Source organism: Dromaius novaehollandiae, chromosome 19, assembly GCF_036370855.1.
Source record: "Dromaius novaehollandiae isolate bDroNov1 chromosome 19, bDroNov1.hap1, whole genome shotgun sequence".
NCBI classification, from domain to species: Eukaryota; Metazoa; Chordata; class Aves; order Casuariiformes; family Dromaiidae; genus Dromaius; species Dromaius novaehollandiae.
Genome location: NC_088116.1, coordinates 13,275,578 through 13,289,422, shown reverse-complemented (window position 1 = coordinate 13,289,422; position 13,845 = coordinate 13,275,578). Strand labels below are relative to the sequence as shown.

At 48.0% G+C, this 13,845-nt stretch overlaps 2 protein-coding genes across 2 annotated transcripts; one reads left to right on the top strand and one right to left on the bottom strand.

The window, feature by feature from the left end:
• Positions 1-3,373: 3,373 nt before the first annotated feature.
• Positions 3,374-7,999, bottom strand: LOC112989633 (fibrinogen-like protein 1-like protein). The gene is made up of 4 exons (XM_064523501.1): positions 7,881-7,999; positions 6,399-6,542; positions 5,343-5,405; positions 3,374-4,509 (listed from the first exon to the last, which is right to left on the bottom strand). Exons 1-4 carry the CDS (start codon positions 7,882-7,884, stop codon positions 3,881-3,883), a joined length of 840 nt encoding a protein of 279 aa, XP_064379571.1. The 5' UTR covers positions 7,885-7,999; the 3' UTR covers positions 3,374-3,880.
• Positions 8,000-11,189: 3,190 nt separating this feature from the next.
• LOC112989632 (fibrinogen-like protein 1-like protein) lies at positions 11,190-13,845 on the top strand. The gene is made up of 3 exons (XM_064523502.1): positions 11,190-11,282; positions 11,947-12,060; positions 12,787-13,845. Exons 1-3 carry the CDS (start codon positions 11,279-11,281, stop codon positions 13,419-13,421), a joined length of 753 nt encoding a protein of 250 aa, XP_064379572.1. The 5' UTR covers positions 11,190-11,278; the 3' UTR covers positions 13,422-13,845.

Genomic DNA, 13,845 nt, shown 5'->3' with positions numbered 1-13,845 from the left:
TGTCTGTAATGAACTGTCAGTTATCCTCCTAGTATTATCCTGTATCCAGTCAGAAAGTAACCAAATGCCTTTATAGCTTAGGACAAAAGCCAACCATAATGCTGTATATGTTATAATGTATCAGAAAAAAGTCCTTGTAAAACCAGCATTGTATTAGGAAGCTGAAGGATTTTTTATCCAACTCTAAGCAATTGTTTGCTTCTTCCCTAACATGCTTCAGGTATGGCTTTTGTAGCTATACTGCTGTAACTGTGGACTGTGAGGCTTGCTCTCTGTTAAAGAGTGGTTCCCTTGCAAGCATGCAGTTACTTTCCTTCCGGAAATCTTGGTCTTTTAAACTAAAACCTTCATTGCCATCTGATTGATCCTTTCTGTCACTATCCCACCCAGAGTCACAGGCCAGCCAACTGCTTTGCATGGTTGCAAAGATTTTTACCTTGTTCATGGCTTTCTCCAGCTTGTGATACATCCACTTATTGTGGATACATCCCCTCTCACTTGCTCTTCTTATAGCAGATGATGTGGCAGCTCTGTTTGCTCTTCAGGCTAACTGCTTTTTTCCTAAGCCCATCCGTGGTAAGTTTTAACTGAATAACTTGCTTTATTAAGCTTAGGAAGCATTAATTTACTTGTTTTCATTATATTCTTGGTGAAGATCTAATTCTTACCATGTATACTGCTTTATAAGCAGTGATCAAACGACTAATTTACTGATTTGCCAAAGTTCACACAGGTATCTGATCGTTATGTTGTTCAAATTTAGACATAAATCTCCTGGGAACGGGAATATTTTCCCCAGGAGAGGGAGGGGAGAGTTGCAGCTCCTTGGTAAGCACCAGCTGGTGCTGAAGAGCTCATCCAGTCAGCTGGGCCCTGCACAAAACGTACCTGCAGCCCTATGGTCAGTGACACCTCTCCCTCCTGCAGCCGGTCTGGGGGTCATTCCATGATCTCCAGTTCAGCGGCTGCCGGACTGCCTTCCCGTAGCCTGCTGCGGCTGTTTGCGGAGCGAGTTCCCGGACTCCAGCCCACCTCTGCTCCCCGCTGGCTGCTGAAGGCGGCAGATGGCACCACCGTACAGCAGATGCCTGCTGCTTTCCTCGGCCAGGCTGGGTATGGACTTGGTCTTACGGGTTTGATTTCTCTTTGACATTTACTATTGAATTTCCCCTTATTTCACAATTTCAGCTTTAGATAATGGCCGAATGCTTGTATTTTTTCAGCTCTTTTTTCGTTTTCGTGAAAGACAATTTTCTACCAGTTTTCTGGTGGGCCAATCATTTTGAACGCAAATGAACTCCCTGAAAGCTGCTGTAAATCTTACATGTATAGTTTGAGTCTAATTACATCTCATGGCTCACCAAATCCTTTATTCTGAAGGTGAAAAGACGATAAGATGTATTCAGAGGGATGGTACACTGTGCTCCTTCAGGTTTCACAGCAGGATTTATACAAACTCCTAACTTACTATTCCTTCCCATCTCTGCCGGTTGGATTCCCTTGGCTTTCCCAGAGGGATACCCATATGCTCTTTATTTACAGTCTCTTCCCATTTCTGGACACAGGACATTAACAGCCATCATCTGTTCTGGTTTGTAAGACAAGATGTTGCTCTCTGTTGGCAGGGTATCTCTAAAGTTTGGCAGAGGAAATCTGTGCCCACGAGTTAAGTCATGAGAGGCCTCTGCGTAACGGAGCACTGCTTGTGCAGTCAGGGGCCTGTGCAGGCAGACAAAGCTCACCCACCCCTGATTTGCCCAGGTTTTGTGGCCAGGAAGCGAAGAGGTGGGTTCACCCATTTTTCAGCACAACACACGTAAGTGGGAGGCAGGGTCTGGTGCAGTCTGTGCTTCCCATTCCTGGAGAGACGGAGCCTGCAGGCTCTCACATCTAGGCTCGACTCGGCGGTGGAGGAGTGAGGAACCTGGTGGTGTTTCTTGCTGGCACAGAAAGGGTTTGTGTGATGTGCTGTCCCCCCTTCGCGCTCCCGCAGCAGCGGCTGGAGGCAGGAGGAGAGCCTGGCTCTGTGCTGTTCTGCTCATTTTGCCGACAGCAGAGGACAGACGTTTACTCGCTGTTGGCTGTTCCTTTCTGGGTGTTCAGCTCCACAAGAACAACAGCCCTCCATTTCTTCCAAAGCCTTTGAAGGAAAGGGAACTCACGCAGTTGGAGTTTCTGAGGACAGTGGTATAAGGCCTCTCCCCAGCACACAGACGTTTACAGGAGCACAGTCTAGGCAAAGGGAAGGGTGAGGAAAAGATTCAAGTGTTAGCCAAGGCCTTGGGCAAGCTAAGTAAAATGACTCAACTGTAATGATCCCTTAGGGTCAGGGTAGTGTAGACCAGCTCCAAGGCTGTGTGTGTAACAGCTAACAGACTGCCTCTTACGGGAGATGGTTGTTTCAATGGCCTGTTCCACTCTGATTCATTCTGATACTTTCCAAGTTTTTTTCTTGCACAGAAAACTGACAAAGGCCCTAAAAACCTCTTTGGAGGCTCAGGAAAACAGATGTCAGATTGTGTCTGAGTAAATTTTTTGGCAAGTGGTTTACAGACTAAAACCAGCAGTTTCAGGAGACAGAACACTATTTATGTACTCAAGCTGAATCCAGCAAAGTTTTAGGAAAACGAAAAAGAAGACTTGAGCACTGTGACAATGGCTCATTTTGGATGTGCTGAGCCAAAATGCTTCATCTGGGAGTGATATTCCCAAAGACCTGGGAATAAAGGGTGCTTCGCTCTTGCCCTGCAATTTTTCTGTTTGAATGCAAACATCTACAATGCACGTATCAGCATCCAAGGTGTTTGTGCCCAACTTCCTTTGTAGTCCGTGGAAAGAAAGGGAGGAATTCATCCAACATATCTACTTGTCAGCTTAAGGATGAAATGTGTCATGACTGAGGCTCCACTGCTTATAGCAAGTAGGTCCCCTGACTATAAAGAGATCTTGAAGTGACAAGCTCAGATGTACCCCTGCCCTTTTCAAACACACCTCTAGAATTGGAAAATAACTGTTAGGTACTGAAGAGAGTCTTTTGACAGTAAATAACGTTTACAGCAAAACTTGTCCTTGTACCTTAGCAGTGGCATTGAGTAGATGCTGTCACTTGTGAAAGCTCAATGTGAGCTGAATACTTTTAGCTGTTGCTAAGAAAAGTGAAAACCTTTTGATGTTTCCTACTCTTGCACAAAACTAACATGTGTAAATGCAGAAGTCTACATGCAGTATTTCAAGTTTTCCTTATTTATTGCTTTTGCCTTTCAATCCCAGATGCCTGTCCTCGAGGAAAGCTATACTTCAGTGGTAGAAACCTTCTAACACATTAACCTGTGTGAATATATGAAAGGTTTGAAATAGACATTTACAGTTGCGATAGTTTTTGGAATACAGATTTATTTGCATATTTAACAACTACTAAGCCTGAAATGCAAGAGGTACAAAGATTGGGAATTTGACTCTGCATATTAGTAACTTGAGCCAGATCTTCAGCAAGTGAAAATTATGTTGTTTGCCTGAAGTCAAGGATGTATATTAATTTACACCACCAGATACATCCATTGGTGTTTGACAGTTTCACATTTTATCTGAAGGACACTACAGATCCAGAAACCCCAGATTTTGCAAATGACTGTTCTGATTATTAACATAATTAAAATGATCTGGCTCTAAGCAAAAGGATAAAGGCCCAGTTGAGGAGTGCAGGAAATTTACAGGAGGGAGAAGGGGAAAGTGATTTAGTTTCTTTGGTAACTGTGATATGACTACCCTCAGAAAAGATCCACTAGGACAACAGGTTTGGCTATGACATAATTTGCCTTTTCCATCTCTTTGCACAGCTAGGTTTAGCTTCAGGTTGGACAGATAGGAAAGGAAAATGCAACTAGCAGTAGGAAGCTGGTTTGATGAGGATGAGAGAGGCTTTGCAGTTCCCATTGCACAGGCCACCCCATGTTATGCCACCCTTGACGTTCAACCGTACAGAATAACACGCTGAGTACCACCACCCACCCCCACTGCTGGAGGCACAGTTCCCAGTGGAAGTGTCCTGATCCTGATCTTTAGCAGAGAACTTCATGTTGTCATGTACAGTGGAAGAACTGGTTGAAGTCATGGCATCCCCTGCAGTTCCTGTGTAAGTTCCCAGCCTCAACCGGTAACCTTGGGACACATCTTCCAGACTGAAGAGATTGTAGTCTGCAAACTTGGTTGCGTTTGTGGCGTCCTGGATGACAAACTTGACCTGGTAGACCTTCTGCTTGGCAATCTGATAGATGTACTCGGTGCCTAGCCAGTAGTCACTCTGCACGTCCCCAAAGCCGTACTTGTAGGTGCTCCAGGATTCAGCCCAGGTGATCTCTGTGTTGTAGCGGTTCCTCTGGATGACCGTCCAGCCTCCATTTGTTACATTCATTTCACAGTACACCACGAGGTGGTGGAGTCCTGCGGGCTGGATGATGTAGATGCCACTGGGGCTGCCAGCGGGGACCTCACTGCAGTCCTTGGGCCAACCTAGCGCAGGAGAGAACACGGAGAACCAAGAGACACAATAACATCCCAAGCTGCTTGTCTGGCTCTATGAGAGTGATTTATAGAAAATGATAAGATATGGGATTTTGCCAGAGTTGTAAAAAGGTTACCACTGTGTTACCTGCTTTAAGTTTAGAAGCAGAAAATCTCTGCATAGGAAATACAGCAATTAAAAGAAAATGCATATATTTTGAATGCATAATCATAAAATTTGCTTCTCTTTCTGGGCTCAGCCTTTCAAAATGTTCAGATATTTCCCCTCCTTCATAATGTTACAAGGTTCCAAGCTTGGCCTAGTGAAGCTATTCTAACTTACTTATGCAGAAGGTTGAATGAGAAAATCAGGCTGGTTGCTACTTTAGAATCAGTGTGGCCCTAACAGTAAATCAGAGCTGCTCCTGCAGCCCTAGGATCCACTGCATCCCTTGGGCTGGCAAGGGGAAAACCACATTCTCTTGGCATTGAACCCTATGGCCAACTGAGAAATCCCTGTGAGTATTGCTCAGAAGGCATATCCTCTGCTTGCCCTGTACAGAGCTTCACGGCAGAGAGGAGGACATGTGGCACATATGGGAAGGTTGCAAAGACCTTTGGGATCTCCTAAGGCACTGTTTAGTGTGAAGCTATCACGAATAATGAGTGACATCTCAGTGGGCATAGCATGCATTGTAGAAGACCACATCCAATCTTGCCCCACAAGAGCTGACCTGAGTTATCCCCAGGTTCACTGCCCACCCACCACAACTTGACCATTCCTGTTGCCTAGGCCTCTCAGGCATGGTGCCATTCCCTTGGAGGGTGACAGAGATTCTTACTGCGGTGCTCTGCCTGCCGAAGTTCATTGGATCTGCTCTGCCACTTGTTTTCTCCATCTTGATCTGCATGGAAAAAACAGAGAGTATCAGTGGTGAGGTGAGCAGCCGTGCACATTGCAATATAGAGGTAACTCCAGCCTCCAGAGGCTGTTGTTTCTAGCACCAAGTTTTCTGTGGGGCCCTTCAATGGCTCCACTTGGCTGATTTTTCTTCTTATAGTGCATCTTTTGGTTGTAAATGCTGTGAGGGGATAGGATACTAAGAAGGATAACAATGCAGGGGATGAATCATCAAGAGGCTGCCTGCTCGGTCTGCTCACCGTTATGGCCTTACAGGACTGCATGGAGTAGACTGCATATCAGAGTAGCAGTGATGAGAACTGGGAGGTATTTCTAGAGAGCAGGGACTGAGAAGGAAACACTGTGTGTGGGATCAGACCAAGATTAAACTGTTGAGTGATGCTGCTGTAAACTAGCATTGTTTCTCAAAGGTGGTTGAAGAGATTCATATATTTGTTCAATTTGTAAAGAACTTCAGAAACCTTCAGAAAGGAAAGGGAGTTCAAAACATGTTATTCTCAAGATAACAATGCTCTCCTTAGAGAGAAATCACAGCACTTTGTTTCATGAAATAGCTTTCCCTGAGAGCCTCAAGCAGATGCCCTGTCAGTGATGTGACCAGTTTATTGTATCATTTACCTATGTTCTATCTTCAGAAAGCATTTTGGTTGATCACTTATGCAAATTTTCTTTGAACTTTCAGAATTTTAGATGGATTACAGATAGCAAGAGAAAAGGCCTTCCTTTGAATATTTATAACTCTCTAGACAAAGCTATTACATACAGTCTTGTCAATGACAAGGAATGTTGAACTCCCAAATATTATATTTGGAGCAGATTGGAAACTGGAGGAAGTTTTGATCAGGTTTCTGTTATTTCTGAGTGTGACTGCCCTTCCCTGACATTATTTTCCATGTCTCCCTCTCTCCGCAGAGGGTAGAGGGCTTCTGCTGTTTGAATGAACAGAGCATAGGAATGTAAAAGAGAAAAGACATACCCGAGTTGAGCTCCTCTGGAGGGAGATTAATGATTTCATCTAAGCTTCCATTTAATATGTTCAGGTTTTCAATGTCCACAGCAAGAAGAGGGGCTAGGAGGGCCAGCACACAGGTGAAGAACAGGAGATGGGAGTGCTGAGCAGCTGGAGAGAGAAGACAGGGTGAATCTGGAAATGCAAGCCTTCCCTTCCTGTGGAAGGAGAACTGGCTCACTAAATTCAATAGAAATTTAAAAATACTTATGGAGTAGACAGAACTACAGCATTAATTATGCCTTTGCTTTGTTGAGCAGCAGAAATATAAAAATAAATTCCAAAAATAATCATTCTGAAAAGCATACATCTCCAGGGAGAAACATTTTAGCCAAGATTGTAACCGCAACCTACAAGTCTAAGTCTGCTTCCAAGAGCAGGGTCATTCTCTCTGATTGTGATATGGCAAAAGCAAGGGGCCCTGAATCCCAGAATTTAGGTGTGAAGTGGGCATCAGTATGTGCATCTCGAGAAAAATGCATTCTACTGGTATAGGACAGTGTGCGGATTTGTAGGTGCTTCTCTTACTGTAAGGTAGACAGCAGATACTACAGCAGTGATAAAGGAGGTACGGGACCTAGGATCATGGGATAGAAGGGAACTGTCGTGGCCAAAACCATGCTGGTGGTACCCTGAGTGTCAGTGGCTTCACTTATGGTTGTCCCAGAACTGCACCCTCTCAACACAATGTCAGACAGACTGAAAATTGACCATTGCACAATAATGCCAGGGAGCTGAAGGCATGGGATGCGAGCATGCTGCACAAAGCCAACAGCACTAATAAAGCACAAAACCCTGTTATGTGTCAAAAAAACGTGGCTTCTACAGGGAAATACCTGAAGTCAGCGCATCTCAGCTGAAATCTGCGTCATAACACTTTAAGAAATAAGGATCATTTCTGCCAGTATTTGAAATATGAGCAATTTCACTCCTTTGGACTATACCAGATCAGGAGGTTCCTCAATAGTTCGTTCATGGTCAGCTCCATAGATTTGTGTCTACAACTTGCCCACCCAACTTTGGTGCCCTGAGGATGATGGATAATTAATACATTAATTAGCTTCCATTTTGATTTTTTGAAATACACCATTCAGTACTCTGGGCTCTGACACAAATATAAGCTGAATTAATGTTGCCTTTAAAACAGCACATGGTGCAGGATGTTTTTGACTGTGCCCAGGTATGGAGGAGAGAGTGTAAGGAGCAGGACTGCCACAGAGAACTGGGGGGAGGTAAGGCAGGAATGGGGTCATCCCCAGTCCTAAGGTCAGAAACAGTCGGTGGGAAAAGTAAAGCTGCAGTGCCAGTGACAGAAACCTGGTGGGAGGGAGCCCTGGAGAAGACAAATTGCAGGGAGAGGAAGCAGAGCTGCTCAGCACCCAGCAGCCATGCAGAGCGGTGCAGAGCGGCACGGTGCCTTCCCATCCCATCCCGCCAGCCCGCACTCACCCATGCTGTCTCCGCGGGGACCCTGCGGATCGGGAAGCCGGGCAGGTTTGGCCTGGCTGCGCGGTGGCCAGTCCTGCAGTTATAGGGTTTGGCAGGTGAGGTGGGGCCAGCTGCCCCAAACCACAGCACTCTTCCTCCAGTCAGCATCAGCGCTGGAAATTTATGGTTTATTTGCCCTCCATCTGTAAGATTCTCTGTTCACACACCAGCTGTTGCTTGTCTGTGATAAGAAATCCTAACAAAATGCCAGCAAATAGTGTTTGATGTTGATAAGAAATTCCATCAAACTGAGAAATTTACTTAACCCACACTTCTGACAGGGATTTTATTGGGTTTGTTATTACTTACTGGATTCGACACCAAGCCCTACAGTGACATTCTCTGACCTGGGCTGTGCAGGAGATCCCCTGTAGAGACCCTTTAGGGTTTGTCCTCTCTGACATGGTCAGACCTGCCAAGTCTCACTCACCACCCTAGATGCAGTCTTCCTCTCTCATGTTGCGTTGCCCACCGGCAAACCTCCCATGCTAGCTCAGCCGTGAGGCCTCCTCCCCAGCCGTGACTCTCCATACTGATGCAAACGCTCAGCTTGATCTGGGTTCCCCCAGCAGTTTTTCCTAGTACGTGTTATCGAGGACCACAGCAGTGAACACAGTCATCTCCCACAGGGCAGCACATCCCACAGGTCCTGCACAGCAGACCCGGGCACGCATGCGGAGGTGCCGCAGTGCCTGGCAGGTCCTGGAGCCCTCCTGCAGCTGGGGCTCCCTTGCTGGGGCCGCACAAAACTGAGGGGTCTGCTCAGGGAGCTAACTCTGACCTTGCGGTTCCAGGGTGTCCTGGAGAACAGTCCTGATCACAGAGCTGGTTGCAAACTGAATTAACAAGGTGGCTGTGTGTTAAGCAGAGTAAATGCTTAACAGACATTGGGTGCTGTACAGTCTGAAGCCAGCCTCGCAACTGGTACATGAATGAGAAGGGAATGTGAACCAGACAGTGAAACAACTATAATGATGTTGGTTTATAAATCAGTTACACTGATTTAGAGCTGTGGTGAAATACTGATGGTTTGAGATGACAACTACTGTCTTGTTAGAGTGTCTCCCTTCACTGGCCATAAGAAAGTCTGGGGCACCCATTTGCACATCTGCATCTCTCTCCTATGGGAAGGCTGATACTGAAACTTGCTAGTCGTCCCCCATCGCCTTCATCCTGAGGTGGCACTGCCGCCTCTGCTGTCCTCCAGGAGACCGGCAGGTGGTGGTGAAGGTCCCTGTGCCCGCACGGGCCTCACCACAGGCGTCACTAACCTCGCTGTTCCCTGCTTGAGCCTTTGCACTGGATTACTCCAAGATTAAACGAGTTTCTTTTGATTACAGTGTGGGGAATGTTTTTCATCAAAGGACACATATTCCCCTGCCCTACAGCACCCCGTTGTAGAACTACCGGTTCCAAAATTACAAATATATTCACAGAAAAAAATGATTCTTGCCACCTTTGCTTGCAATAATATTTCTTCTTTCTTCTTGCTGTTGGGTAACAATGAATGAGCTGGTCCAAGAATGCTCCTCAGCAGTTTGCTTTCAATGGAGCAGCTTTCTCTGCACAAGTGTTTCACAGAAACCCTTGATAGGCAACTTTGGGACATTGATATACTTCTGGCATCCAAGTTCAAGAAAGATAAATGATACCTTCTTAGTCCCTTCATTCCTACCCTATGCAGAACCAAAACCCATATTTCCTCTGACTTCAAGCCATGCATGGGCAGAGGGCTGGCAGCTGACGCTGACCCATGCACTAAGTGTCAGGCCCAAAGTTCAGGGTGCCAAGCCATGATTGAAATCCCAACCTGTCACCGCATGTGACTCCAGCGACCACTGGGATGGTCCTGCCTGCACATCCTTCAGTGTGTCCTCGGGCAGGGCCTACTGGTTTCTGCCACCTTCATTTGATAGCCATAAAAGAGGTCCATGCAGCAGGGACTCCGTGGCAAGTCTTCCTGCTCAGCAAGGACAGCCAAGGTGACACAAACACGGGAAGTGGAGCTGAATTACTGAACGAGGCTCAGCGGCAGAGGACAGCCTGCAAGAGGACTGGGACTGAGCCTCCTGTGTTTATAATGACAGACATCTTTCCCCTTGCTCCTTCTCTACCCTCACAGCAGGCATGTGTGTGGTAGTGTATGCTGATGGTAGTTGCTGCTAAAGGAAGCGTCACTTTAGAGAAAATAAACTGTACTATAGGCAAATAAAAGCACGCTGCTAGTGACACGCCAGGAACACAAAATAGCCAAACAGGAGAGCCAAAAGGTGGGTCTGGCGGGGTCATCCAGCAGGCAGCAAGTGAGGAGCTGCTGATGGCTCACTGTGCACTGTATGAAAAGAGGCATAGGAAGAAGAGGGGAACAAGGAGGAGACATATCAACACAGCTCTTGGAAGGGCTTGCCAAAACATCCTGAGGTGGTGCCTGACACGAATTAAACCTCCCCTGACACATGTGGTCCCAACAGCTGTAGTCATAAATGTTGGTTCAAGAACTGGCCCTGAGTGTGCATTTAAGATGCTCTCCCAAACAGCATCCATCCTGGACCAGGCTGCTGGGGCAGTGCCCATCCCACATTCAGTAAGGGCAGGAGGTCAACAGAGCCTTCCTTAGCCTACTTCTTCCCAACAGAACATACAGGCCAAAGAGGGGAAGTGCAGGGGAAAGGGTATGGCATAGGCACCTAGAGCCTCCCCCACCATCCAATTAGGGGATGTCCTGCATGGCAGGCTGCTGCCTTCAGCCCTCAGACTTTACAGAGAGGATGAACAAGGGGCAAGTGTCTGCACCCCAGGTTTGGGGCTGACTTCTTGGTTTCTATGTGCAGAGAAAGAGCCCAAGAGCTCAGGCCATCACAAAAAGATCATGATGTGCTGCTCATCGGCAACTACTAACAAACCATTGCTGGTAGCTTTTAAAGTCACTAATCTCCAGATGAAAGAACCAGCTCTTAGGACCCGCTTTTCTTCCTTCCTGTTTGACTTTCCCCCCTCCTTTTACTCCTTTATTGCCCTGCAGCAGCTGGTCAAGCCCCAGGAAGGCTTAATTCCTGGGCAGGTCCAGTTGTTTGCAGTTGATAAATGCCCCACAGCTGGGAGGTTTTGAATATTTTTATATTTCTCGGAAAGAAACTTATGATATATTTGTGCTATCTTGAACAAAGAGAGCACAGAGAGGCCATCAGATGTGCACATAGTGATGTTTTTTCCATGCAAACAAGGGGACTAAGATCCTAACACAAGGTGGGTGTGTATGGAGATGAGCACAGCTATAAAGGGACAGATCCCGGTATGGAGTTCAGAGCAGCGGCACACACTGCTCAGGTTCCCGGCATCCGCTCAGCAGCACTGTGGTGATGGGTGAGTTCTGATCTTCCTAATGGCTTGTTTTTCAGTGCTCACAGCTGTGGGCTAAGTCCTGCCCCATGTAGAAGGCGCAAGTAGAAGAGTAAGGTAAGATGACAGTGGCAGGGGAGCATGGGAGCCTGTGCTGACGAGGATGTCCAGTGCCTGTCTCAGTCTTTCTCTTTCCACCAAGCCATTTCTTGCAAATTCTGTGATGCCACTGCTCAGTTGTTTCCTGCATCCATGTGAACTGCATGCTCTTCATCTGGATCACCAGCTTTATATGCCAAACTCAGCTGCAGTTCTTTGAACTATTTGCCCTGAATGTCTTTAACACAGTATTTGTTCCTTCCTGTAAAAAAACCCTTTTGCTTCTATCCATTTAGGAAAAAAAACCATACAATTTAGGAGAAACATGAGAAAATATGACTGCAGCTTGCTCTGTGGTGCAGGGAAGGAGTGGATCAGGAGGGCAACAAAGCCTTTTCTTGCTGTGCTTCAGCCCTGCAGAGGCAGACCCTGCACCAAAGCTGCATTTCCAACACCGAGGGAGCCCTCTGCTCCTGCCCATCCCCTCCCATCTCCCTTGCTCAGAGTTCCCTGGGGGGCTATTGGCAGGGGATGGAGGAGCAGGGACTGCCCCAGGGATCCTCATGGTGCTGGGTCCTTTCCTCCCCAGGGCTCCAGGCTGGGATGCACCTGCTGTATGGGGGCCTTGCCCTCCGGTCCGTGGTGGTGGTGATGCTTTTCCTCTACACGAGCCCAGCAGTGTCTGCTGCAGGATTCCAGAGCGGTGAGTACAGACACCAGCGCGGGGGGCTTTTCTCTCTGTGATCTGCACAGCACAGCTACAGCCATCAGGTTTGTCGTGCAGTTGCTCTGCCCACTCCTGAGTAGGGTCAGGATCCTAGGTGCTGTGCGGAAGTGTCTCCATGCTGAGAGCCAGTGAGAGACAGCAGATCTCTGCATTTAAATCTAAGCTGCAAGGTCAGATAATACCTGGCTGTTATCACCAGCCTCCGAGCATCTCAGTGCAGAGATCAGAGCCTATGTCCTCTCTTCACGGTCAAGGACACAGAGGAGAGAGGGGAAGTCACGTGCCTAAGGAGATCCAGCAGGCCAGTGGCAGAGCAGGACCAGTATCCAGACCTCCTTGCTGTGGTGGCAGTGCACCTGCTGCCCAGACACAGCGAAGCTCCCATCCTGGGTGCACAAAAAACATGCTCTAGAGCGCACAACGCTGCAGGAGCCTCCCTAGTCTCCAGGAAATCTGTTCTCTGCATATTCCTTTGAAAGCCAAATGCCTATGTTTCTGCTGAGTTTTTCTCCCTTGATGAACCTGTCCCCAGCAGTATTTTCAGGAACAGCTTCCTGGCAGAGGCATTCCCACCCTATTCCACAGGAAGGGTGCAGAGTGCCCAGTGAAATCCAGCATCAGCAGCATCAGCACAGCTATGCTAGAATAGCTTATTAAAGCTTTTGCCAAGAGTGGTCCCTCATGTCTGATTTGCTGTTGCAGGGCTCCCTGCAGACTGCAGCCACCTTCATAGCAGCAGCCCCAGTGGGGTCTATGTCATCCAGCCAGCAGGGTCTCCCCCGCGGGTGGTTTGGTGCGACATGGACACCGAAGGCAAGGGCTGGACTGTCATCCAGAGGAATACTTACAACACCGAGATCACGTGGACGGAGACTTGGACCACCTACAAGTACGGCTTTGGGAACGTGAGGGCAGATTACTGGCTGGGCACCGAGTACCTGCACCTGCTCACACAGCAGAACACCTACAAGGTCCGCTTCGTCGTGCAGAATAAATCCAATGTCACCCATTATGCTGAGTATGACATCTTCAGCGTAGAGAGCGAGGCCAGCGGGTACCCTCTGAGGCTGGGCAGATTTTCTAGTGAGGGGGAGGACTATATGACCACCTACCACACCAGATATGGGGGCATACATGACAACATGAAGTTCAGCACCAGTGACAGGGACCAGGACCAGGCCAGCAGGAACTGCGCCAGCAGCTATGGGGGCTGGTGGTATGATAAGTGTCAGAACATCCTGCTCAATGCCAAAAGCTACATCCTGTGGCCAGGAATCTGCACTAGCGGTGACTGCAAATCTTCCCTCATCCTGGTCAAACCCACAGACGTGTGCTGACCGGGCTGGAGAGCCCTGGGAGCTTGGCCACCACCCCAACACAGTGCCCTGTTCCGGCGCCTGCCAACAGCCTTGTGCCAGCACTGGTGCAAATCATGCACTGCTCGCAGCTCCCGCATTGTCACCAGAGTGAAACACAGCGGCTCTGGGGTTCACGCAGCAATCACCCTGAGCCCTGTCTGCACAGGCGGCTTTGCCCAGTGCCATGATGCTGGCCAGCACTGGAATACAGGCACTAGTCTGGGGTGGGTGCCCCCACTCCTGTTCTGGGGGAAGGGGAGACAGCACAAGTTCCCTTCCCTGTGTAATCAGCATATTCCCTGCTTTTGCTCAGGCCCTGCTCCCTCCCTGAGCCCTGTAAGCCTGACAGCTCTGCTATCCACGGTGGGAGAAATCAGGTGTAATAAACTCGAGCAGACTCTTC

What these genes read in the sequence shown, in the direction of transcription:
- LOC112989633 (XM_064523501.1), bottom strand. An exon ending in TCCAGAGGAGCTCAACTCGG is followed by an intron (nt 5,406 to 6,398) that starts GTATGTCTTTTC and finishes TTTTCCATGCAG; the next exon opens with ATCAAGATGGAGAAAACAAG. An exon ending in TCGGCAGGCAGAGCACCGCA is followed by an intron (nt 4,510 to 5,342) that starts GTAAGAATCTCT and finishes CTCCTGCGCTAG; the next exon opens with GTTGGCCCAAGGACTGCAGT.
- LOC112989632 (XM_064523502.1), top strand. An exon ending in TGCTGCAGGATTCCAGAGCG is followed by an intron (nt 12,061 to 12,786) that starts GTGAGTACAGAC and finishes TTGCTGTTGCAG; the next exon opens with GGCTCCCTGCAGACTGCAGC.